Consider the following 24160-nt stretch of genomic DNA (forward strand, 5'->3'; position numbering starts at 1 on the left):
ATACAAGAGCTGGGGTGCAGGCCAGAGATGTGGGGGTGAGAGGATTCACCAGAGACAGAGTGGGGAGCAGAACTGGTGGATGTAATGAAATTACACTGCTGAGGGGAGCAGCAGGGAGACAGGAGCGGTTCTGCCCGCCATATGGGTTGCTCTGAGGCCAGTGGGGATTGAACGGGCACTGTAGAGGCTGCGGACAGCTTCACAGCACTGCGTTCAACCGCCTGCGCCACCAGGGAGGTCCTATGCCTTAATAATTTTTGAGTGACTATTGTGTTTCTGGAAAAATCCAGTGCTGGCTCATATAAGTAATGAAGATTTAAGCAAACTGTTGGTGGAAACACTCTATACTTCTTAGAAATAAGAATTTGTTGGTTTAATTAAAGATGGCCAACTTTCAGTTAAGACAATGCCTATCAGTAAAGGGATATGTTTTGGGGGGGATTGACCATCCAACTGTTGGTGAGACGTTGGAGGAACTGGAATCCTCAGACACAATTGATAAATGTAAAATGGTACAACCACTTTGAAAAGTGGCTTCTGAAAAAATTAAACAGACACTTTCATATGAGCCATTGATTCCACCCCTAAGTCTTTATCAGAGAGAAGTGAAAGACGCTATTGGTAATGGCCTCAAACTGGAAACCACCCAAACCCACCAACTGGTGAATGAATAAACAAGTGGAGCTCTCTCCATGCAGGGGAATACTACTCAGCAATGAAAAAGAGGGCACTATTAACACACTGGGTGGATTTCAAATACTTCTGTAGTATAAGTATGTCCCAATGTTGCATAGGATGTGCTTTTACTAAAAAAGTATCTTGTGTATCAGAAACTCAAATTTAACCCAGTGTCCTATATTTTTTTTATAGAGGCATGTTTTTATTTATTTGTTTGTTTGTTTGTTTTTTTTATACAAGCACTGGGTACAGTCAGAAGTGCGGGAGGGTGAGAGAATTCACCAGAGCCAGAGCGGGAAGCAGAGCAGGCAGAAGGACCGAAGGACACTGCTGAGGGGAGCAGCGGGCGGCAGGAGAGGTCCGCGCGCCATGTGGGACCGTCCTCCGGTGGCAGGGGAGCAGCTGGGGATTGAACCGGCGCTGCAGAGGCCGCGGGCAGCTTCGCAACCCAGCGCTCTACAGCTGCGCCACCGGGGAGGCCCCTGTATTTTTTTTTAAAGATTATTTATTTATACAAGAACTGGGGTACAGGCCAGAGGTGCGGGAAGGTGAGAGGATTCACCAGAGACAGAGCGGGAAGCAGAACAGGCAGATCAACGGAAATACACTGCTGGGGGAACAGGGGGCCAGACAGGAGAGGTCTGCTGTGCCATGTGGGTTTCTCCCCAGCCAGCCAGGATCGAACCTGCGCTGTAGAGGCTGCGGACAGCTTCACAGTGTGGTACTCAACTGCCTGCGCCATCAGGGAGGCCCGCATCCTGTATTTTATCTGACAATTCTGTCTCCAAATGAACCCTTAATATCAAGACTCTGGAAATTAGGACTCTTCTCAGATTGGGGAACGGAATCATCGAATCACCTCTTATCTCAAAACTGGGAACACTCCACCAGTGCCAGGCTGGAAGTGATGTGATGTAGTTAGAAGTCTGTACAAGAAAATTACACCAACATTTATTAAGCGGTAATTTTCACAATATTTTAATTCTGTTCTGAAATCCATCTACAAATATCTCTACATAAGACCAAAGCCAGTGATTTAATAAATAAGAGGAATGTATATATCACTTTGCAAAAAAATAAGCCTTATACATTTATTTATGTCTATATATCACATTTGTAGAATCAGTTTCCCCAGGCTCAGGACCAAACAAGTGTGTACACAGCACATACACACCACACTGTCAAATCAAGTGGGTGTATATCCTCAAATGAAAAGCTATATCAAATTCATAAGCAGATATACAAAACAGGAACCAAACCAGGAGTACACAGTGACACGTGCCGTTCCGTACAGACGTGGTTTCCAGTTAAGAAGAGGGAAAACTTGCTTGGCTGGGTTTTAAGTGAGCGCTAATCACCATCACCATCACAAGAAATCAGCTGAATGACACGGTTTTCAGGGGTACACACATGCGGATATTAGATCGACACACAACAAAGCCTTTAAATCTGCAAAAAGACATTAGCATGGATGGTCAGCAGCGCCACGGCTTCCCGGAGACAGACGCTGAGGACAGTCAGCTTTGAAGGCCACACACGGGGACAGCTGCCTGGGAGAGCTACACGCCAGGAAACCACAGGCGAGCGACACGCAGAGCTCAGTGCGCTGACCCCAGCGCATCATGCCCACGTGGCCTGGGCGCTAAGGTGACTACTTGACCGTGAGGGAACACTCTGCAGAGACACAGCATCGCTCTCCTATCCAGAGGCGGCGCAGGGCCTTAGCCGAGACCGGGTTGCTGGGTGGTGAGAACTGGCTTTGTAGTTAAGTCGGTTCTAATCCCACCCCGGGAAGTTGTCAGGCATGAACCCCACCCCCTTCATGAGGCAGAGGGCATTCATTCATCAAAAGCATCTCAGGAAGCGGTGGGGAGATGGCGCTGGTTGGGGTCCCGATGAATGACAACATGTAGTAGCAGGTTTTAGATTCCACAGCAACTTTTTTTTTTTTTAAGATTTATTTTATTTATGCATATAAGAACTGGGGTACAGACCAGCTCTCTGGGGCTGAGAGCATTCACCAGGGACAGAGAGGGGAGCAGAACAGGCGGATCCACTAAAATCCACTGCTGAGGGGAGCAGTGGGGAGACAGGAGAGGTCTGCCGTGCCCTGTGGGTCAGCTCCCTGGCCGGGGATCGAACTCAGGCCACAGTGGCTGGAGATTGCTTGACAGAGCTGAGACTAACCCCTGCACCACCAGGGAAGCCCCTGCGCCAGCTCTTTGACATGACGCCAAACCTCCCAGCCAGCTGTGGACAAACCCCAGGCCAGGCTAACAGCCTCGTGGCTTATGTCCTCCAGCCAAGCAGTCCTGGGGGGCCCCCAAGTCTTGGCAGAACCCGCAAGTGGCCGACCCACCCTGCATGTCCCACTTAGGATGGGGTCCCCCACCAGTGACTTCCCACCACCTTCCTCCTCAAGGCCTGGCCGCTGTCCCCCTCTCGGCGTCCCCACCCACCCTGCATGTGACAGGCTCCCTGCTGGGGAGGGGGCGTGGGGGGGGGAGGATGCCCCCCATGCCATCCCTCAGTCACTTCTAGAAACCGAGACCCCAGCACAAAGCCCAAGGCCAGCTTCCCAGAAATTCCGAGGCTGCTGCAGGGTGAGAGAGAGGGAACTTGAAACCAAAACGCCTTGGGCGGGTGAGGCTGACCGGCAGGGAACTACATTTGCGGTCCTGGGGAAGCTTGCTCAGTAGAGAGCCCAGGAAGGAAGCCCTTCCTCTGCTCTCCATTCACGCTGTTTAGTGTGATCCTGAAGCGGTGGGGAAGCAACACTGATTGACTTCAAAGCAGTTTTAAAAACAGAGTCTTCACTGGAACAGGGGCCCGGCTTTTGTCAGGAGGGTTTCGCGTCACGTCTAGTAAGCGCTGCGCTGATGGGTCTACAGCTCTGAAGGTATTAAAAAGGTCTCTCCCGGGCGTATGAGATATGGTACAAAAATACATTTTTCCACGTACAAAAGAGATGGGGGAGGGGGTAGTCGGGGAGGCGAGATACTCTACAAGCTTCCACAGAATGGAGGAAAAAAGCAAACACCCAAACTATTTGGGGTTAAGAATATGCCCAAATAAAAGCCAAATCTAGGCCTTAAAAAGCCAGAGTTATTCAGACCTAACATCTAGAATTTCTACTGGAATTTCAAAGAATGTTCTCCCATGAAGCAACTTCCAAACACAGCACAGGTTCTCAGTAGAGACTTCAGCCCCTGGAGCGTATCAGATCGCGCAGGTGGCGCCCGGGACTACACTTAGCCAACCTGGGAGGCCCAGTGCCAACGTGGGACGGTCCCAGCGGTGCCCTCCAGCCCCCGGCACCTCGGGCCTCCCGGACTTACTAGGACTCAAAATGGGTTTCAGGTCTAGACCTCAGGACAGCCTTGGGGGTGCACGTGGGAGGGTGGGGGGGGAGAGGGTGGCTGTTCTACCCAGACCAGGGCGGGCCCTGCACACCGACACAAAGGCAGAGCTGACGTCCCTGGGTCGTTATGCCTGATGTCTCTAAGGATCTGTGACCAAATCAAAATAATTTCAATCCAGAAACCATAGGATCAAGACTTGTCCCCAGCAAAGCCATAGAGCTGGACACGAACCCGATGTAGGAGAGCCGGGGTCCCCTTATGTGCACCTTAAAAGTAGAAGTTGTGACAAGCGTGCTCCGACACCTCTGCCCCTTCGCCCAGGCGCCGTCCCTGAAAGCCACACGTCCCTGAAAGCCACGCCGTCCCTGAAAGCCACGCTGTCCCTGAAAGGGACACGGCACGAGAGCAGTCGCCCGGCCGCGGGCCTCCCCAGGGGTCGCAGGACCAGGTTGGCTGCATCCCTGCAAGTCTGCAGGCGGGGATCAGTGAAGGGGCTGCTGGGTGTGTTCACTGGTGACCCCAGCAGTCTTCAAAGCTGCTTTCCCCTGCCCTCTGGGTCCTGAAGGGGCCTCCCCACCACCCTCAATCCCAGCCTTGCAAGGCCCCCGTCCAGGACCTGCCGCTGTCTACCCTGCACAGACTCTCCTACCCCCAGACACCACCTAAATGGGACCACAGACTCGGGCGAAGAGCACCTTACAGGGTGTTACAGGAATTTCAGGAAAAACAACTCAGCTCTCCCCCAAGGCTAGTTTATTGCTGCCCATGGTCCCTGAGGGTGGTTTACAAGCAGCAGCGCCTGGGAAATGCGATTAGCTGCGCACATGTGTCTCCCTTCCAGGGGCCTGAGGTGGCCCAGAACATAACAAAACAACACAAAACACTGTGAAGGGTGCGTCTCCCCTAAGTGGGCCTCGCAGGTGAATGGCAAAGTCAGGACACACACTCCGGAGTGAGCACCAGCACGCCCCCCGGCATTTCCTCGCCTGGTCCTTGAGTTTTCTTTTACAAAAGGCTGAGGTGAAAAATACACCCAAGTACAGAGGGGAGAACAAAACGAGGGGTTTCTAACCAGTGATTTCTCCACTTCACCATATGGTCGGGGGCGCGGCCTGGCTGGGCTCCTGCGTCGAGGTCCCGCCCGGGAGCCAAGCGCCACGTCAGAAGGGACACTGGTCAACACTGGCCGAGCGCGCGTCAAGCGAGGCTGGGAACACGGAAAACGCACACGGACTCCAGCCGCCACAGACCCCACGGGCGAGAACAGGGCTCTCCACCGCCAGCCCCCCGCGGCCCCCTCCCCGGAGCTGGAATACACTTGACTCCATCTGCCTTTATTAAAAAACCTTACAAAAGATGTATCGAAATACTTGAAAATATCCCTTTCCGCTCTACACAGGCAGACCTCTCTCCCTGCACCGCCCTCAGGGTCATCGCCTTGGTTGAAAAAACACGCCTCCCCCCACTCCCGCGAGCCGCGCCGCGCCACACCACCACCTCTGCTCCCGGGACGCGTCCCCGGCACATCGCTGGCCGGAAAGACCCCCCAGAGTGCCCGTCTCCTGCTCAGGAATGTTTATTACGATTGTTTGGGGGTCGGGGTTCTCTTCTTCCTCCTCTTCTTCTGCTTCCTGAGCGGGGGCGCGGGGGCGGGGGGCGCCGGCCGGCTGGCTGATTGTCACTTGCTGTTGGCGTGGTCGAGGCTCTCCAGCACGCGGTTGAGGCGGATGTTGAGCAGTCTGACCTGGCTCTCCAGGTGCTCCAGCTTCTCCTCCACGCTCGGCCCGCTGGGCCCGCTGTGCCAGTACAGGCCCATGGGCCCGGTCATGAAGTAGACGGCCACCACCAGGCACAGGGGCAGCACCGCGCCCTCCGGCTCGCCCTCGTACTTGTGCAGGATGTACACGCACGACATGGAGAACAGGAGGACGCGGGCCACCCAGAAGGAGCGGCCGAACATCCGGTGCAGGACGCTGAAGGTGAAGCCCAGCACCAGGGACAGGAACCAGTAGGCCAGGAGGACAACGCCTACCAGCAGGAGGGCACGGGCCGGGCTGCTGGCCACCGAGGACGGGCTGAAGTACTGGGAGAGGTTGGACACTGCGGGAAGCAAGAGAGAGAAGCCATGGTTACTGGCGGCCAGGGCTGGGCAGCTCGGCTCATGGCCGGGCCTGGGCATGAGCTGAGGAACTAAGGGGAGCTGCCTTAGTGACCTACATGCTCTCGGCGCCTAAGAGGACAGGGTGACCCTGTCCAGGAATCCAAAACACCTCTCGTGGTGGGGCAGGGCCAGCAAACTGTCCCGTGGTCGCCTTCCTTCCACAGGAGCCAATGCCCAGTTTCAGGCCAGCCCGGGGCTGCCAGGGCAATGGCATTTCTCATCTTCTCTGGCAGCTCCATGGCTAAGCTTTGGCCAGGGAGAGGTCAGCTGCAGTGCTTTGTGACTACTTCAAGGGTTTTTTCCTAAAAATAGTGGAAATGTGCCCTTTACCTCTTCTCCTGCCTGCTGGAATTTGGATGCGATGGCTGGAGCAGCTGTCTTGGACCATAGAGGAAAGGAAGTCACCTATTAGGGAGCAATAACATGGAAGGCACCTGGGGCTCAAGGACGATGTGCTACACGGTCACCTACCTGCGGGCTTTTACATAAGAGAAATTAACTTCCATCTTGTTTAAGCTTCTGTTATTTGGGGCCTCTGCTACTCACAGCCAAACCTAATCGTAACAGGTGCACACACGAAGCTCCATCTTAAGCATGGAGGAGTTGCATCTTCTGTGTGCCCAACTTTAGAAAATTTTCAAATAGAAAAGTTGAGAACAGTGAAATAAGTAGTCCTATTGAAACCACCTAGGCTTAACGATTGTTAACACCTACCCCATTTGGCTTCATCCAAGTCATGCACATTTTTTTTACTGGGCTATTTCAAAGATACACAGGTCATGCTTCAAAGAGCACGTTCCCCCCCACCCCCATTTTATTGACAGAACTGTCTGTGTAAGTACAGAATAAAGACTTACATAGACTGTGAAATGATCACCACAGTGAGTTCAGTTAACATCCGCCAGTTCATATACAAACAAACAAGAGAAAAAATGTTTTTTTCCTTGTAATGAGATACTATGGATCGACTGTCTTAACAGCTTCCAGACGTATCACACAGCAGTGCCAGCTCTGGTCACCCTACTGTATATGACATCTCCAGCACTAATTGGCCTTGTAGCTGGGAGATTGTACCTACTGGCCACTTTCATCCAATCCTCCCACCCCCAACCCTCACCTCTGGCAACCACAAATCTGATCTCTTTTCCCGAGTTTCTTCCTTCTTAGATTCCACATAAAAGTCAGATCACACAGTAATTATCTTTCTCTGCCTTATTTTCCACTCAGCATAATGCCCTCAAGGCCCATCTATGTTGTACGAATGGAAAGATTCCTTTCTCCTGGCTGTATAATATTCCATCATGTACAGACACCATATATTCATCTGGTGATGGATGCTAAGCTTGTGTCCATGTCCCGGCTATTGTGGATAATCCTGTTATGGACGTGAGGTTGTAGGTATCTTTTCAGCTTAGTGTTTTCATTTCCTTTGGTTATACTCCCAGAAGAACAATTGCTGGCTCAAAGGGTAGCTCTATCTTAGAATTTCTGAGGGGTCTCCATTCTGTCTTCCACGAAGGCTGCACCAATTTATAATCCCACCAATAAAGCACACGGGTTCCTTCCTCCCCAGCAGCATTGACCTCATGTCTGTTTGAGGAGGGCCATTCTCACAGGTGTGAGGTGATCTCTTCTTGTGGTTTTGATTTGTGTTTTCCTATATATTAGTGATTCTCAGCCCCTTTCCATGTCCTTGGTGTGCCTTTGTCAATCTTCCAGGGGAAAATGCTCATCCAGGTTTTTGCCTATTTTCAACTGGATTACTTGTTTCTTTGCCACCAAGTTGTATGACTTGTTGATGATATATTTTGGATAGTAACCCCTCAACAGATAGAGTGTTTGCAAATGTGGTTTTCCATTCAACTAGTTGTTTTTTCATTTTGTTGATGAGTTTTGGGGGCTTGCTGTCTTGTTTTCACTGTGCAGAATCTTTTCAGTTTGATTTCATCCCACTTGTTTTTTTTTTTATTTTATTTTATAGGTTGTGCTTTAGGGTTTAGATCCAAAAAGTCATGGCCATGACCCTTGTTAAGAAGCTTACCACCTATGTTTTCTCCTAGTTTTATGGTTTCCAGTCTTACATTTAAGTCTTCGATCCATTTCAAGTTAATTTTTGTGAGTGGTAAAAGATAGGGGGCTAGTTTCATTATTTTACGTGTGAATATTCAATTTTTCTAGCATCAGTTATTGAAGAGACTCGTTTCTCCATCCTTGACTTGTCAAACACTAGTTGATACTTGTTGACCATCTACTTGTGGGTTTATATCTCGGTTCTCCAGTCTGTTCTACTGCTGCCTGTTTTTACGCCCATACCATCCCGCTTTGATTATTATAGCTTTGTAGTATACCTTGAAATCAGGATGTGTGCTGCCTCCAGCTTTGTTCTTTCTCAGAATTGCTTTGGCTACTTGGAGTCTTTTGTGGGTGCAAATAAATTTTAGAATTTTTTTTTCTATAGAAAATTCCATTGGAATCTTGATAGGAATTGCGTTGACTGTACAGATGGCTTTGGGCAGCATGGACTTTGGAACAATATTAATCCTTCCTTCCAATCCATGAACAGGGGATACTTTTCCATTTACTTGTGTCTGGATTTTCTTCATTAATATCTTATAATTTTCAGGGTAGGGAGCTTTAACTGCCTTGGTTAAATTTATTTCTAAGGTCTTACTGTCTTTGATGCTACTGTTGAAGGGATCACTTTTGAATTTCCTTTACAGATAATCTGCTGTTAGCACACCGAGACACTGATTTCTGCATGTTAACTTTGTGCGACTTTACTGAATTCATTGATTAGATCTAAGAGTTTGGATGGAGTCTGCAGGATTTTCTATAAAGTTCTGTAAAATTTAGGATGTCTATATACAATTTCACTTCCTCCTTTCCAATTTGGATGTCTTTCAGTTTTACAAAATGGATAACATTCTGCTTACAACCATGAAACTATCTTCATGCCTGTGAATATTAAATTCCACGACATCCTTCAAGCCTTTCCAGTTGTCCAGGAACACAGAGCTGTCCCCTCACGTCTACCCCTCGGGACCCGTCACTGCTCACGTCGGGCCGCTGGGCACGCCGCATCCTTCTCTTTCATCTAGCAGGGGTCCAGCACGCTAACTCCGAAAGCCTGTGGGACCTCTCAGAAGGTCCTTCGTTCTGGATTTTTCTGTTTCTTTATAGTGTTGGAGGAGACAGCCTGGGTGTGTTTAATCGACACCAGTGGTTTTCAAACTGGGGTGTGTGTCAGCATCCCAGTGGGCCCATGGACGTGTGGCCCCAACCACGTCTCTCGCCAGCCTCCAGGCCTCTGCTGTGCTGCACTGAGATCCCTGGGCCGAAGCCCAATCAACTCTATACCTCAGGGAGCGAGAGTGGCATGGGGTGGGTAAGTGTGGACACAGAACAAGCCTGGATGTGCACCCCTGAAGTTGGGGCTTCTCAGGCCTCCAGATGCGCCAATAGTATGAATACCCTATCTTGGCACCCCCAAAGGGATCAGATTGCCCCGCATGTTGGCTGCCCTCTGGCTGACCTCATAAACAGCAACCTGTTCCAGAAGGGAAGGTGCAGAGCTCCCCAGGGTCCCCGAAAGCTATTGTCCCCCTCTAGGTGCCTGCCAGAGGCAGGGGGAGCACTTTGAGTGAATGCAGTTTTGACGTTCACACAACCCTGCAGGCGAGACTTAACCCAGTCTCTCCATCTCAGGACCCCGGGAGGGTTTATTTATGTAGCTTCTGCCTCTTCGTCTTTACCATGTTAGAAACCCCCGCTAGCGTCTGATAAATTCTTAAAAAAAAAAAAAAAAAAAAAGGCGCTGTGACTCTGTGCTTGAATGTGCCTCGTGCTTCCAGGCGAGTTTCCGATCTTTTTGTCTAGTTTTGTTGAAAAGTAACTGGCAGACACCCCTTGTAGGTCAAGGTGCTCGCCTGAAGCTCCGGGTTACGTGCATTGTATGGGCTCATTTTTCTGACTTAAGAAAAAGGAAGACTTGATTTTTTTCAGAGCAATTTCAGGTTCCCAGCGCGGGAGGCAGAGGTTTTTGATACGTTTTAAACGTCGCTGTTACTCACCCATTTAGAACTACAATGAGCTCATGAGAGGTTAACAAAAATGTAGTTTTCACAGGAAACTGGCCGGTGCGGCGCCCCTCACAGGAGGGCGGCGGGGACGGCGGGGCGGGCGCCTCTGCAGCCCCGGCGTCCGCTCTGCGGGAGCGGCCGGAGCCTCTCGGAAGTCGGGCCCAGGCGCGACGGCGGCCACGAGCAAAGGGCAAGGAGGAAGGCGAGGAGGTGCGTCTGCGGGAGGCCCCGCCCGCCCAGAGGCGTCTCCCCGCTGGCGCGCCCCGGAGTCCCGGGTGAGGGGCGCGGCGGGGTGAGGGGCGCGGCGGGGTGAGGGGCGCGGCGGGGTGAGGGGCGCGGCGGGGTGAGGGGCGCGGCGGGGTGAGGGGCGCGGCGGGGTGAGGGGCGCGGCGGGGTGAGGGGCGCGGCGGGGGGCCGGGGGCCGGGGGGCGGCTCTGCGCACACGGAAGGCGCGGCCCGGCCGGAACAGCCCGAGGGCCGCGCTCCGCACCGCTGCCCCCCCCCGCGCCTCCGTGGCCCCGCGCCCGCAGCAAGCGACCCTCCGGCATTTCTCTTTTCCTTCCGGCTCGTGTCACGGGCGTCCGCCCTTCCGGCCCGTCCCGGCGCGGGGAGGCAGGGGCTTCTTTTTGACGGCTGAGTAGTACTCCACGCGCGGCGCGAGGCGCTGGCGGGGCTCGTGGGGCCACACCCGCGGGCGGGGGAAGCAGACAGTGTTCAAACACGAGCAGCTGTCAGGGGGAGAGGCTGTCCTGAGCGGATCCCACGCAGGCCTCGTGGACGCCACCCCCACCCCAGACCACAGCCCTCAGCACACTGGGAAAGGGAGATCCCGTCACGGCCAGAGGGAGGGTGGCCGGACCGAGGGTGGCGCTGGGCAGCCAGGTTGGGTGTGAAACCGGACCCGTGGGCCTTGGGGCTCCCGCTCGGTCGCTCGCCCCCCGCTTCCCGGCTCCCGCCCCCCGCTTCCCGGCTCCCGGCTCGCGCAGCTCTCAGGCGCCTTTGGGGTTCCAGGTCGCGGGTCGGGGAGGGCGCGTTTACGCTTCGTCTCCCGCGTTTCTCCCCGAGCCGCGCGCCCTCATGCCCTCCCTGAGAGTGACCTTCGTCAGCCTCCCGCCTGCGCCCGCCGCGGGGCGCTGGCAAGTCCTTTGAGCGCGCGGGCGGGGACCCCCAGCCAGGCACCCCGTTTTGTATCGGGGCTGCCCTGCAACACCATGACGTAAACATCTTTAAAAATTAATTAAAAACAAAAAGAACGCCCGGCTCCGGGCACCGCCTCCGCGAGGCCCCGCACACCGGCGCCGCGGGGGACCGGGGACGCGAGAGCGCGCCGTGGGCGGGGCCGGGCCAGGGCCGAGGGCGGGGCCAGGGCCGAGGGCGGGGCCGTGGGCGGGGCCGTACAGCCGCCAGCGAGGGTCCCGCCCCGACTCAGCCGCGGCCCCAGGGCCACGCCGCAGGCTCCTCTCAAGCCCCGCTCGGCTGCCCCTGACCCTTCGGCCGCGCAGCGGGGCTCCCCGAGCCGGGCTAAGTTCTCTCAATTGAACCCAAAGGTTTAAGGCCGGAGGTGGGGTCTGAAAGGTCCATGCAGGGGGCCGGAATGCAAAAGCCTACCTGGAAGCTCACCTGGGGCGCAGAAATGCGGATACCTGCCTGGAGGACTCAGACAATGAGCCTCCCCCCTCCCCCCACGAGTCTCTTCTCAAACAAAGAACCTCTACCTGCCCTACAAACTTTTCCAGCCATAGGAGCCCCACTACCCACCTGACCTCTCCTCGCCCTATAAAACCCTGCTTCCCCCTAACAACGTGCGCGGCTTCACTGACCCCCACCTTGGGTCTGTGAGGTCCGCCCGGGGCGCAATAAACTTTCCCTCCCTTTGAGAAATGTAGCCTGGCTCTCCTTTTCTTTACCGCGCCGAACCTTTCAGGGTCCCCGCGGCGGAGGGGGCGACAGCAGGTGCCCCGGCCCCCCACCTGTGCCCAGGCCCGCAGCTCCGCCTGAGCCCGACCTCTGACCCGCAGGCGGAGTCTCCGGAGCGAGCGGCTGGCCCTGGCCAGGGGCGCCCTCCGCTGGACGGCGCGTGACCTTCTCGAGTGTGACTGTGGTAACAGGAAACACACCTGGATAAACCCACCGTTTCCCACGCCGCGACGCGCGGGACCAGGCGCCCCGTGATTGGAAACACGCCCCTCTGCACCCCGACGGCACTTCTCTGAATGATGGGGCTTCTGGAAGGGACTGCAGGGGAACGGACCACACGACCAGAGGGTTGGAACTTCCAGTCTCATACCGACCTCTGGGAAGGGAGGGGGACAGTGAATCCAAGCCCAGAGGTGCCCACGTGTCGGGGCCTTCAGAAAACCCAAAGCTGGGGCTCAGGGGGCGCGGCGGCGAGCACGGGGGCTGACCAGCAGCCTGTGCCTGCCTCGCCCGCACTCCTGACTAATCCTGGGAAGGAGCCAGTGTGCAGTGCCCTGGGGCCTGTGAGCCGCTCTGAGGAGGGGTCTGGGGTCCCCCGCTTGCAGCCAGGTGGTCAGAAGCGCAGGTGACAGTCTGAAGTGGGATTCCGGCCCCACGGGCTCCACACCCGGAAGCTGGTGTCACGATTGAGCTCCATTTGTCGACGTCTGGCCGATGTCCGCAGAGATGGGTGTGAGCTGCTCGGTGGGCGGCAGACACGGTGGGGGGGCTGAGACTGCACCGGCTCACATGGACCCCCGCTCTCCTTCCGCAAGCCTGGGACTTGGGTCCGTGCCAGCAGAGGCACCGACGAGACTGGCCCCCAATAAACACAGGGAGCTCAGTCTCTGAGAGGCATCGCCGGGACAGCAGCGCTCGGCGGCCTGTGCCTGGTCCCACTCACCTTCCCCTTTGCTGGCAGAGCTGAGTCCTTTGCACTGAGTCACGGCCGTGCGGGCCACCAGGTACCGGCCCTGGAGGGTCCCCGGGCCCTCATTCTGGGCCCTGCAGACTGTGGAAGAGGCTTGCACCAGGGCTGTGTCCTTCAGCTCAGCATGTCCAGGGCTGCCTCCGGCCCTGGAGCACAGCAGCGAAGCTCCGGAAGCCGGTTTAGCAGTATCCCGGGATCCCATACAGTGGCCAGTCTGGCAGCGTCCTGGGCCCTATGTGGCTCGTGCAGCCACTGATGATTGACCACATTCTCAGTATTAAATTCCTTTCTGCCTAGACAATGGGGTTTCTTCTGTGTTTATTGACTTTTCAGTTGTTTACGTGACCATGGGATTCGGGGAGTACCACTTCACCCCCCACGAATGCACGGGCCTTGCTCACCTCCACCCAAACCAACAGCGTGTTTCTCACAGATGCCTGTAACCCCGGCAGCTTGCCTGGGACGGGGTGGGGGGCACAGGGGGGTCAGCACCTGATCTTGAGTACATCTGGGAACCTCAGCCCGATGACCCTTCACATGTGCCGCCGTCACAACAGGGATGTTCACCGTACCCCGAGTGCCCCCTCAGTGCCCTGGTGCATACCGTGAGAACCATTCCACGAATGCCCCCCAACACCTACCATCGAGTCCAAGGACATCCAAGATGTCTGTCCAGACTTTCCACACGGTCTCCACGAACATGTCCACTCCCAGCACAAACCTCTCGGTCAGCCTGGTCAGGAACTGCGGAGACAAGAGAACGGTCACCACCAGCCTGGCCAGCTCCCACCCTCCTAGTCACAAGCCCATCGCTCGCATGTCAGGGGGACACACTGGGATCCCTGGTGCTGACAGAGCAACTCTGGACTTGGAACCGGGGCTCCCCCACCTGAGCGTCCTGGCAACTGCACCCCGGAGACTCTGGCTCTAGGGACCAGCTGTCTCGGGCGTCTATTCACTCCAGGTTCTCCAGAATGGGCTCGAATGATGTGAGCATGGGGGTTTCACCTCACCTTCCTTTTTGGGGGTATGTGATAGTATGGACCCAAGGCCCAAAACTCCAGAGCCACAGAGGGGAGCCCAGTGAGGACTCACACCACTGCACCTGAACCCCTTCCCGGAGCACTGTCACCGCCACCCCTTACAGCACCGGTGAGCACGGCACCCAGCCCCCGCCCCCGCGGGGTGAGCCACTCTGCGGCTTTGCTCGTGGACACTCTGTCTTGGGGAGACCCGAGGCTGGGCCGTGTGGAGCGGCCTCGTTCTTTTTGAAGATGGCATGGCTCCTGGTGCCCCCGCCCTGGGCTGCACAGTCGCCGCCTGGGCGTCCTGCTCGGACGGACCCCAGGACAGGAGGGGGGTGGCAGCCAGGGCAGCAGAGGACCCAGTGACCTGAGGCTGGGCAGGAGCTTGGGCAGCCGCGGTTCCAACCCAGCTCCGCCCTGCGCCCAGGTGAGGAGGGGTGATCGACTCTAAGGCCTGTATGTCAGGGCTCTGGCTGACAAAGGAGACAGAGGAACCATCTTCAGCGACACCCCAGGGCTGTCGGTACACGGGGAAGGCCGGAAGCCCCGCGCCCGGGACTCTGCCAGAAGCACCGGCCCCTGGAAGGCAGCGCTAGGACACGGATGAGCAGCAGCCCCCAGGGACCCGGGGGGAGGGTGGGGAGACCAGCCCTGGCCTTCCACGCAGAGTGCGGGGCGGGCACCCCACGGAGGCGGAGAGCAGATCAGGGCTGCCAGGGTGGCGGCGGGGGCCGCCAAGGCCCGGGTCTCTCTGGGCCATGAAATGGCTGCGGTGGAGGTGGGCCGCCCGGCATTCTACACTCCAGGGGGGGCTTGCACTGTGTGTGAACGGCACCCCACAAAGCTGCTGTTAAAAAATGGAAGGATTTAAGAAAGGTAATGGGAGGACTGGCACTGGAGGGAGAGGAGCCTTGCCGAGCTGGCCAGGAGGACGCGGAGGGAAGGGGGCATGGACGGCGGGGGGCAGGTGCTGCGTGGGTCTGGGCCTGTTCTTTTTTAAGCACTTCGCCGTGTCAGCCGTGTCATTTACATACCGGGCGGCTCACGTCTTTGAAGTGTGCGACTTGGTGGTTTTTAGAACATTCGCGAGGTTGTACGGTCGTCACCACGGTCAGATTTAGAGCACTCGTCACCCCAGGAGGAGCCTATCCCATCAGCAGCCACCCCCACCCCGCCCCCAGGCAGGCCCTCTCCTTCCTGTCCCACGGTCCTGCCCGGCTCTGTCCAGGCGGGGTCAGGCCTGGCCCTCTCCGGCCCACGGCTCCACTCCACCTCCCTCTCCTGTCCCGATTCTTTGAAGGACGGGCCACTTGTACACTTTCGTCAACAGAGCCAGTTAAAATGTCAAAATGTAGGGAAAAAAGGCTCCTGGCTACAAGAAAAGGGCCCAGGGGCTTTAAGTGGGCACCCACGCCCTCAAGGGTGGGGGTGGGAGGGCCAGTCCCCGCAGCCAACCCTCCGACCTCTCCAGCCTATTTCCTGTGAAATGGGAGGGAGATGCTGCGCCCGAGGGCCTAGGGTGGCCACACGGGCAGGGCTGGGACACAGCACCCCCAAGGACAGAGGCCCGGCCCTCGCCCCAGTCTGGGCCATCAACTGCCCCCGTGGGTCCTCAAGCAGGTGCACAGAAACCCGAGACCCCTGAGCCACGGCCACCCTGAAACCCGGCAGGGGGTAGAAGGAGGGCCCTGCAGGGCTGCACCGGGAGCCGCCAGGAACACCCTGACCACGTCCCCTGGTGAAGAGGGCCCTCCGAGGGGTGCGCCCCAAACCCCCATCGTCTTGACCGGCACCTAGAATGTGGGGGTGCTGGGGACAGGCCTTGGAGATGATACAGGTCGGTGAGGGGGTGAGGGCAGCTAACTCCCCCATCTCTGGTCCGAGGACCAGCCAGACAAGACCAGTGAGGATGCAGGGGAAGAGGGCCGGCTGCACCAGGAGGGACGCCCAGGAAGACCATCCCCGGCCACGCCTGGCGCAGGTTCCCAGCAAATTCCTGGTGCTTGAGCCGTCCGGTCTGGGGACTTTGCTGTGGCCGCCGCAAGATGAACGCAGAGGTCACGGCAGAGCAGAGTGCTCTGGTGACGCCCCAAACCTGCTCAGAGAAGCCCCGGGGTCTCACTGCAAGTTCAGGGGCACATGGGGACAGTGCTCAGGACACAGGACAGTGGACAAGACACAGAGGACACATAGGGCAGTGGCCAGGACACAGAGACACATGGGACAGAGGACACACCGGACAGTGGCCAGGACACGGAGGACAGTGGACAGGACAGAGACAAAGCTGAGCTCAGAAGCCTGGCGCTGGTGGCCAGTGTGTGGCTCTCTCCTCGTGTGAGTTGGACAGCTTTGAAAGTGAGGCAAGGAAGACTCTGAGAGACGTGGGAGGAGACAAAAGGACCGAAGGTCACGATTTTATCGCCCTCTTGCAGCAGAGGCCGGACCCAACCCCGGGGAGGGGTGGGGATGGTGGTTTCCTGCAGCGTAACCTCTCTTCACCCCTCACCCCAGACACTTGCCAAGCGGCCCCAGGAAAATCAGGCAAAAGAAGCAGCTGGAGGAGGAGGGGCTCAGAGGCGCCCAGGCCTGCGAGGAGCACACCAGGGGGCCCCGTCTGCACAGAAAAGGCTGAGACAGGACGGGAAGGGCAGGAGGCAGCTGGGGCATGACCGGCTGGGCCAGGGCACAGACCCTGGTGGGACCCTTGCAGGAAGGGTCCCTCCCCAGCACCCCTGGAGGCAGGCGACACCCAAGGGGGGCGTTTCAGAGGACACCTGGCCAAGCAGAGCGCCTGGCTGACGCCGTCCTGCCCATGGGGGCGGCCAGCGCCCGAGTGAGGGGACGCGGGAGGCGCTGGAGCCCTCACGCCCACGGGGACGTCGGGTGCACAGGGGAGCCCCCCGCCTGGGTCACATGTGACCTGTCACACATGACGCAGCCTTTTCTGTGTGATGAAAACAGACACTCCCCTGAGAACGCGGGGGGATTGCTCACAGCAGCACTGTTCCCCGGAGCCCAAGAGTGGAAGGGCCCGGCGCTTCACCCCCTGACTGGCGAAGGCAGGAAATGCGGCCCAGGCCCCACTCGCAGCCCAAGCACACAAGGCATGAGGCCGTCACAGGGACAGGCAGGTGGCCAGGCCGGGGGAGGGGCGGGCGGGACGCTGAGGGGAGCAGGCTTTCTGTTTCCCGGCAGTGCTAAGTTCTCAAAGGGCTGTGGGACAGCGGGTGGCTCCTGCCAGGTGGGCTGTGATGGCGTCCCGCGTGGGGCCCGGTGAGAGGAAGATGACACTGGCCTGTGCTCTCCCAAAATGTCCTATCAGAAAAGCCCCCAAATGTGAAGGCCCCGGGAGGCCTGGAAAGCAGACCAGACCTGGAGCAGGTGTAGAGGCTGGGGGGCGTGGCGTGAGACGCCGGCCTGGGGCTCTGTCTGCAACTGCCATGCTGTCTGCAGTTCCCTTGGAAGCGCTCCGCCAAAATTTTATAAAAGAAAAAGTGTCTGTCATGGACAAGGAGAGACAAGGTTGGGAATACAGGTGAGCAGCTCGGGACCCCAGCAGTCCCTTATTCTAAACCTTCAACTTCTCTGCACTTTAAAATTTCTGAAAGTTGTGGGCCTCCATGGTGGCCTAGGGGTTGACTCAGACCCACCACCGCAAAGGCCTGAGATCAATCCCAGGCCAAGGAGCTACCCACAGGGCGCAGCAGACCTCTCTGTCCCCGCTGCTCCCCTCAGCAGCGTATCTCAGTGAATCCACCTGCTCTGCTCCCCACTCTGTCTTTGGTGAGCCCTCTCCCCCCACACCTCTGGCCTGCACCCCAGTTCTTCTACACACACAAAAAAATTAAAACATAGTTTTAAATTTCTGAAACTCCAAAGTTGGAGGAAACACAATTGTTTCCCAGGACGCATACATGTCCAAATCCATCCACTTGTGTGTTTTTGTGCATTTATTCACCCTGAGGCATGTCAATTACAGCAAAGCTGTGAAGTGCTGGTGGCAAAAAGGACTGCAAAGTGTCAAAGTTCTATTGCTCAAAATATTCTCTTGCAAACAGCAAGCAATGTAAATCTCTTAAAAAACAAACAAAAAAAAAGTGCCTCCCCTGGTGGTGCAGCGGTTGAGTGCTGGGCTGCGAAGCTGCCCGCAGCCTCTGCAGCGCCAGTTCAATCCCTGGCCAGTTTGATCCCCGGCCGGTTCGGTCCCCGGCCACAGGCGAGGGTCCCACATGGCGCGCAGACCTCTCCTGCCGCGCCTGCTGCTCCCCTCAGCAGTGTACTTTGGTCCTTCTGCCTGTTCTGTTCCCCGCTCTGTCTCTGGTGAATCCTCTCACCCTCCCGCGCATCTGGCCTGTACCCCGGTTCTTGTATAAAAAAATAAATAAATCTTTAAAAAAAAAAAAAAAGGACCAGCAGCTCAGTGGGAAAATGGCAAAGAAAACAAAAAGCAGTTTCCAGAAACGCAGCGGATTCTGAAGCCCCAGCAGCCTGTGTAGCTCCACACAGAGAAACCATAGGGGCCCCAGGAGCTTGGCTGGAGCAGGGGGATGGACGCCGTGGGGCGCAGTCAGCATTCGGGTGTGGGGTCAGGCCTGGCCTGAGACTTAAACCGTGTACTGAGGGTGCGAAAGGACAGCCCCGGGGTACGTGGCCAGTCGGAGAGTGGAATCATGGGGCGGGAAGCCACAACAACCCACTTGGAGAGCTGCGTGCTCGTCACTGGGGGCGTTTGCTGGGCACACTCCATGCAGAAGAGAACACCCATTACACTGCAATCAAGATGTGAGCACGACCAGGCCCCGCGACTCAGCAACTCCATGCCCGGCAGCCCACTGCGGTCCCCTGGCCTGGCTTAGGAAATGAGCAAAGCGGTGATGAGCAGGGGCGGGCGCTGTGGGGCTCTGCATCCCTCCAGAAAGAAGGAAGTTCTGTACTGGCCAGTTCTGATCTCAAGAGGTGGTGCAGGACAGCAGGTATCCTGTGAAAGCAACAAAACCACTGCAGGGGGTGGGGGGCGGCCTATCCTAGTGTTTGGGGCGGCTCTAGTTGGCTGCTTGGGAATCAAGGGATGGGGGCTGAGGAGGGAGCAATATGTATTTTCTTAAGCTCTGAATTCTCTGAAATGACACCCCATGCAACTACGCTCTTATATTTTACACATAGGTACAACAGTGTTAAGCCCTTTTAAAAAGAAAGAAACGAGGCCACCCTGGTGGCGCAGGGGTTAGTCTCAGCACTATGAAGCTTTCCGCAGCCACTGCAGCAAGAGTTCAATCCCTGGCCAGGGAGCTACCCACACGGCGCAGCAGACCTCTCCCCTCAGCAGAGGATTTCAGTGGATCTACCTGTTCTGCTCCCCACTCTCTCTGGTGAGTCTTCTCACCCCCTGCGCTTCTGGCCTGCACCCCAGCTCTTGAATGCATAAATAAATAAAATAAATCTTTAGGGAAAACAAAAACACAGGACAGGACAGGAGTGGCCACCCTTTCCTGTTAATTCGTCTTCCCGGATCAACCAACCCAGCTCCTGGGGGCAGAGCACACCTTTCTCCCGGGTCTTTGCAATGTCTTCCCGGATCACTAAGGAGTCTGCATTGTTAACCCTTGGGGCCTGCCTAGTGTGACCCGGCTGTCCTCTCCCCAAGGTCCCAGCCACACAACAGTGCTCCCTAAGCCTCACCCACACCACACCTGTTCCCTCCGCTGGGATGACTGACCTATGGCCGGGACCTCATTCAGGTCACTGCGTTCCACTTACTTCCAGCTCTGCAGTTATGAGTGTGAGCACGCCCCACTTTTTACCACTGATTAGCAGAGCTGTGGGGAGAGGCTCACCAAGCTTAAACAAAAATGATCTACCGTTTTTATTACATCCTCCTGTTCAGTTTCACTGGTGGTGCTGAGCACTCAAATAACCTGATTAGATTGACTTCGCACTCATGCATTCCCCCCCCCCCCCCCCCCCGCTACCACACCACCAGGGGCAGTAAGTCCATTCACAAGGTACGCAGCCATCCTCTCGATCTGGTTCCAGAACATTCTCATCACCCCAAGTGGAATCCCCCCTAGCAACATCTCCTCTGCTTTCCGTCTCTACGGGCGCCCAGCAGAGGACTCTCAGAACACGTGACCTCTCCCGTCTGGTCTCTGTCATCCTTCCAAGGTGCGGCCACCTCGGCACAGGTGTCAGGGCTTCATCCCTTTCCACAGCTAGTCCTCGCACGTGGGACTTTCTCCATCACCAGCTGATAGACAGACAGCGTGTCCACTTCGGGGCTCTGCTAGCACATGTGCCAGCTGCGAGATCATTTCTCAGTGAACAGGACTGATTCGGAGGATTCCGTTTCCTCCATCGTGACCTTCTAGCACTAACGACACGCTTGTTCAGTGTGCCAAGGATCTCCTTCCACCTAGCCCAAGCAAAGGTGGCACAGCTGGGATGGGAACCCGTGCCTGCTGGACATGCCCAGACCAAGCCAGAGGGCTGCGGCTCTATTTTAGACCAGTCCTAGGTTAGACTCTGGGGGTTTCTTCAAGCACCCCCAACTCCACAACCCACCCTGCAGGTCTGCTCTAAGAGTCAACCTGACACTAAAAGCTACTGACCGCTTGGCTGGTCTCGGGAGGAAAACAATGGCAGGTCAGGCTCCTTCTAGATGCTATGCAGATGGGGGACCGGGCAGGGTCGTGAGGCAGGAAGACCAGGGTCCTCCAGTCCTGGCTCCGCCACTCAGGCTGACCCGAGGCCGGTCACTCGGTCACTCTCTGTGCCTCACTTCGCTCGTCTGTTAAGTGGAAACAGCGGCAGGACCCTCATAGGTGGGATAAGGGTTAAATGAGCAACTCTAGCGCTACGAGGACCCAGCAGAGCCTGGGGAACCAGTGTTTGCGTCGTCTCTGCAAGGCCCCGGCCCTGCTTCACCCCCACACCAGCCCTGACCGCAGGATTCTCAGATTCTTGGCCAGAATACGGCTGCCTTAGTGATCCCAGCCCAGAGGTTAAACCCTTCAAAATCTGATTTATACTTCATGGCAGGGACCTGAGGTTCTGCACCCAGCTGGTGGCCGAGACGTGGCTGCTAGTGCTTACCCCACACAAAAATGTCCAGTTTCTTTTTGCTGTAAAACAAGTGATTTCTGCCTCCAATTTGCTCGGGTGGTAAATTCATTTTGTCTACGACCTTTCTGCCCAGGGAGTCCAGCAACCTTTGAATTCATGTGTCAAATGTGCTTTCTCCTCCCTTGGCCACCTACAACCGCCCCAAATGCCACCCTGCACCAGAGGCCGGTGCACTCCCATGGAAGGGGGGGGGGGGCTTAGAAGTCAGTTTCCCAGCCAGCGAAGCTGTCTCTGTTACCCAGTAACAACACACAGTCCACTGACTCGGGTTTGGGTGTCTTCTCCCCTCCATCTGAAGTACCAGGATACTGTTCTTCTTAACCCTGAAAGTCCTCCCGGCAGAGGTAAGCAAGATCTCTGGGTACCTGCATCGGGATCAAACGCGACCCACTGGCCCTGCTCCAGCCTGTCCTCTGGCCCAGGAGGGGCCCTGATTCACCACCGCAGCCTCACATCCTTACATCCCTACCATGAAATTGAGGCTTAAAAAGTGAAGTCCGGGGCCTCCCTGGTGGCGCAGGCGGTTGAGCGCAGCGCTGTGAAGCTGTCCACAGCCGCTGCAGTGCCGGTTCAATCCCTGCCGGTTCAATCCCTGCCGGCTGCAGAGACACCCACATGGCGCGGCAGACCTCTCCGGTCTCCCCGCTGCTCCCCTCAGCAGTGGATTTCATTAGATCTGCCTGTTCTGCTCCCCACTCTGTCTCTGGTGAATCCTCTCACCCTCCTGTACCCCGGTTCTTGTACAAATAAATCTTAAAAAAAAAAAAAAGTGAAGTCCCTTGCTCAGAGACATCCACCCCCAACTTGCAGGCCAACTTCTCCCCATTCCCAAACCCCACAGCCAGAAAGCGCCAGAGGTGAACGGAAGTGCAAGGCTGAACCCCGAGAACCACACCTCCGCAGGCAGCGTGCCCCACTGACTTCCCCTTTCTGGGGGCTCCCCGGTGGGCTCTGGCCGAGAGGGGCCACGCGGCGCCGGCCCGAGGGGCTCCGGGAAGCGCCGGCAGCACCCGGGGGTGGGGACTGGGGTCCGCGGGATCGGAAACCGCCACGGCGGGTAACCACCGCTCCCGGGGCGGCACGCAGTGGGTCTGCGCGCGGGGGGTCACCGTGCCCGGCGACAGGGCGCAGGCAGCGCCCCTTCTCGCCTGGCCCCACAAACAAACAGGCGGCACATCCAGGAGGCGCGGGCGCCGAGGGGCGGGGGCGGGGGGCGCGGGGGCCCGGGGGGCGCGGGGCGCCTGGCTCACAGTGGGCGCGCGGCGGGGGGCGCGCGGCGGGGGGCGCGCGGCGGGGGGCGCGCGGCGGGGGGCGCGCGGCGGGGGGCGCGGGGCGGGGCCCCCGCCTGGCTCTCGGCGGGCGCTCGCGCGCGGGGCCCGGGTGAATGGGCGGCGGGTCGGCGCGCGGCGGGGAGCGCGCCCCGGGGCCAAGGTCCGCGGCGAGGAGCGGCGGGGCGGGCGCGGAGGCCCCGACCGGAAGCGCCCCAGCCCGGCCCGGCCCGGCCCGGCCCGGCCCGCAGCACCCGCCCGATCGGCGCCCGGCCGGCCCGGCCCGAGCCCCCGAGGCCGCGCGCCCGGGCGGGGCGGGCGAGGTGACCGCGGGACGCCCACCTTCTGCGCGGCGCGCACGTTGTCCTCGCCCAGCAGGCTGCCGACGCTCTGCGAGAAGGTGCTGGCGGCGCGGCGGGGGCCGCTCTTCTCCGGGCCGCCGCGGCCCCGCGCGCCCTGCGCGCCCGGCGCCAGCAGCCCGAGCAGCAGCAGCAGCAGCAGCGGCGGCCGCAGCCCGGCCCGGGCCCGGGGTCCGCCCGAGGCAAGCGCGCCCATGCCGAGGCCGGGGGACGGGGAGCAGGCGACGGCCGCGGGGACGCGGGGCTCGGCGGGGCCGCGTGGGCGCGCTCGGGGGCCGCGCGCCGCGCTCTGCCCGCCGCCGGCGCGCACCTGCCCCGCCCCGCCCCGCGGGCCCCGGCCCCGCCCACCGCGCGGCCCCGCCCCGCGCCGCCCGCCCCGCCCACCGGGCCGGCTCGCCCCGCCCACCGCGCCGGCTCCGCCCCGCCCGGGCCCCGCCCCGCCCCCGGCCCCCTCCCGCCCGGGCCCCGGGGCTCAGCCGGACCCTCTTTTTAAAAAATAATCTCTCGCCCTCCCGTGCCAGGAAGCCCCGCCGGGGAGGCCGGCGGCAGCCTCCGCGGGGACCGCGGCCCAGGGCGGGGGCTCGCGCCCGCGAGTTTCAGGGTCGCGTCGCCGTCCCCATGGCGACGGCCGACGCCGCCCGGCGCGGCCGCCCCGCCCCCCGCGGGGTCCCGGCCGGGGGCCGCTGCGTCCGGCCGCGCGGGGGTCCCCGCGCGTGGGCGGGACGGGCCGACCCCGCTCGGGGGACCCCGAGTCAAGGGGGCGGCCGAGTGGAGCAGAGAAAACCAGAGGAAAAAACTCAGTTTTGCCATCCAAACCGCGAGACACCGTGTCTTATTCTGAATTTACGTTTTTTCTGGGTTCCCGGTGAGGTTTGCGTGTTTCTGGTTTACTCTTTGGTGAATTGCTGGCTTGTCTGTTCTCGCCGTTATCTCTTGGGCTGTTTATCTTCTTTCTAAATTATTTTTTTATTATTTTTTTTTATTTTGAGGGACTCCCTGGCGGCGCAAGGAGTTGAGCACCGCACTGTGAAGCTGTCCGCAGCCTCTGCAGCACGAGTTCGATCCCCGGCCGGCCAGGGAGCAGCCCACACGGCGCAGCAGACCTCTCCTGTCTCCCCGCTGCTCCCCTCAGCAGTGTGTTTCATCAGTCTGCCTGTTCTGCTCCCCGCTCTGTCTCTGGTGAATCCTCTCACCCTTCCACGCCTCTGGCCTGTACCCCAGT

General features: G+C 58.2%; 1 protein-coding gene across 1 annotated transcript; it reads right to left on the reverse strand.

Moving 5' to 3' along the window:
• Positions 1–5706: 5706 nt before the first annotated feature.
• BRI3BP (BRI3 binding protein) lies at positions 5707–23134 on the reverse strand (the record flags this gene model as incomplete). Its single annotated transcript, XM_084253449.1, has 3 exons — positions 5707–6140; positions 13809–13911; positions 22922–23134. 3 exons carry the CDS (start codon positions 23132–23134, stop codon positions 5719–5721), a joined length of 738 nt encoding a protein of 245 aa, XP_084109575.1. The 3' UTR covers positions 5707–5718.
• Positions 23135–24160: the final 1026 nt, after the last annotated feature.

Source organism: Talpa europaea (genome assembly GCF_964194135.1).
Source record: "Talpa europaea genome assembly, chromosome: 14".
In the NCBI taxonomy this organism is placed as follows: Eukaryota; Metazoa; Chordata; class Mammalia; order Eulipotyphla; family Talpidae; genus Talpa; species Talpa europaea.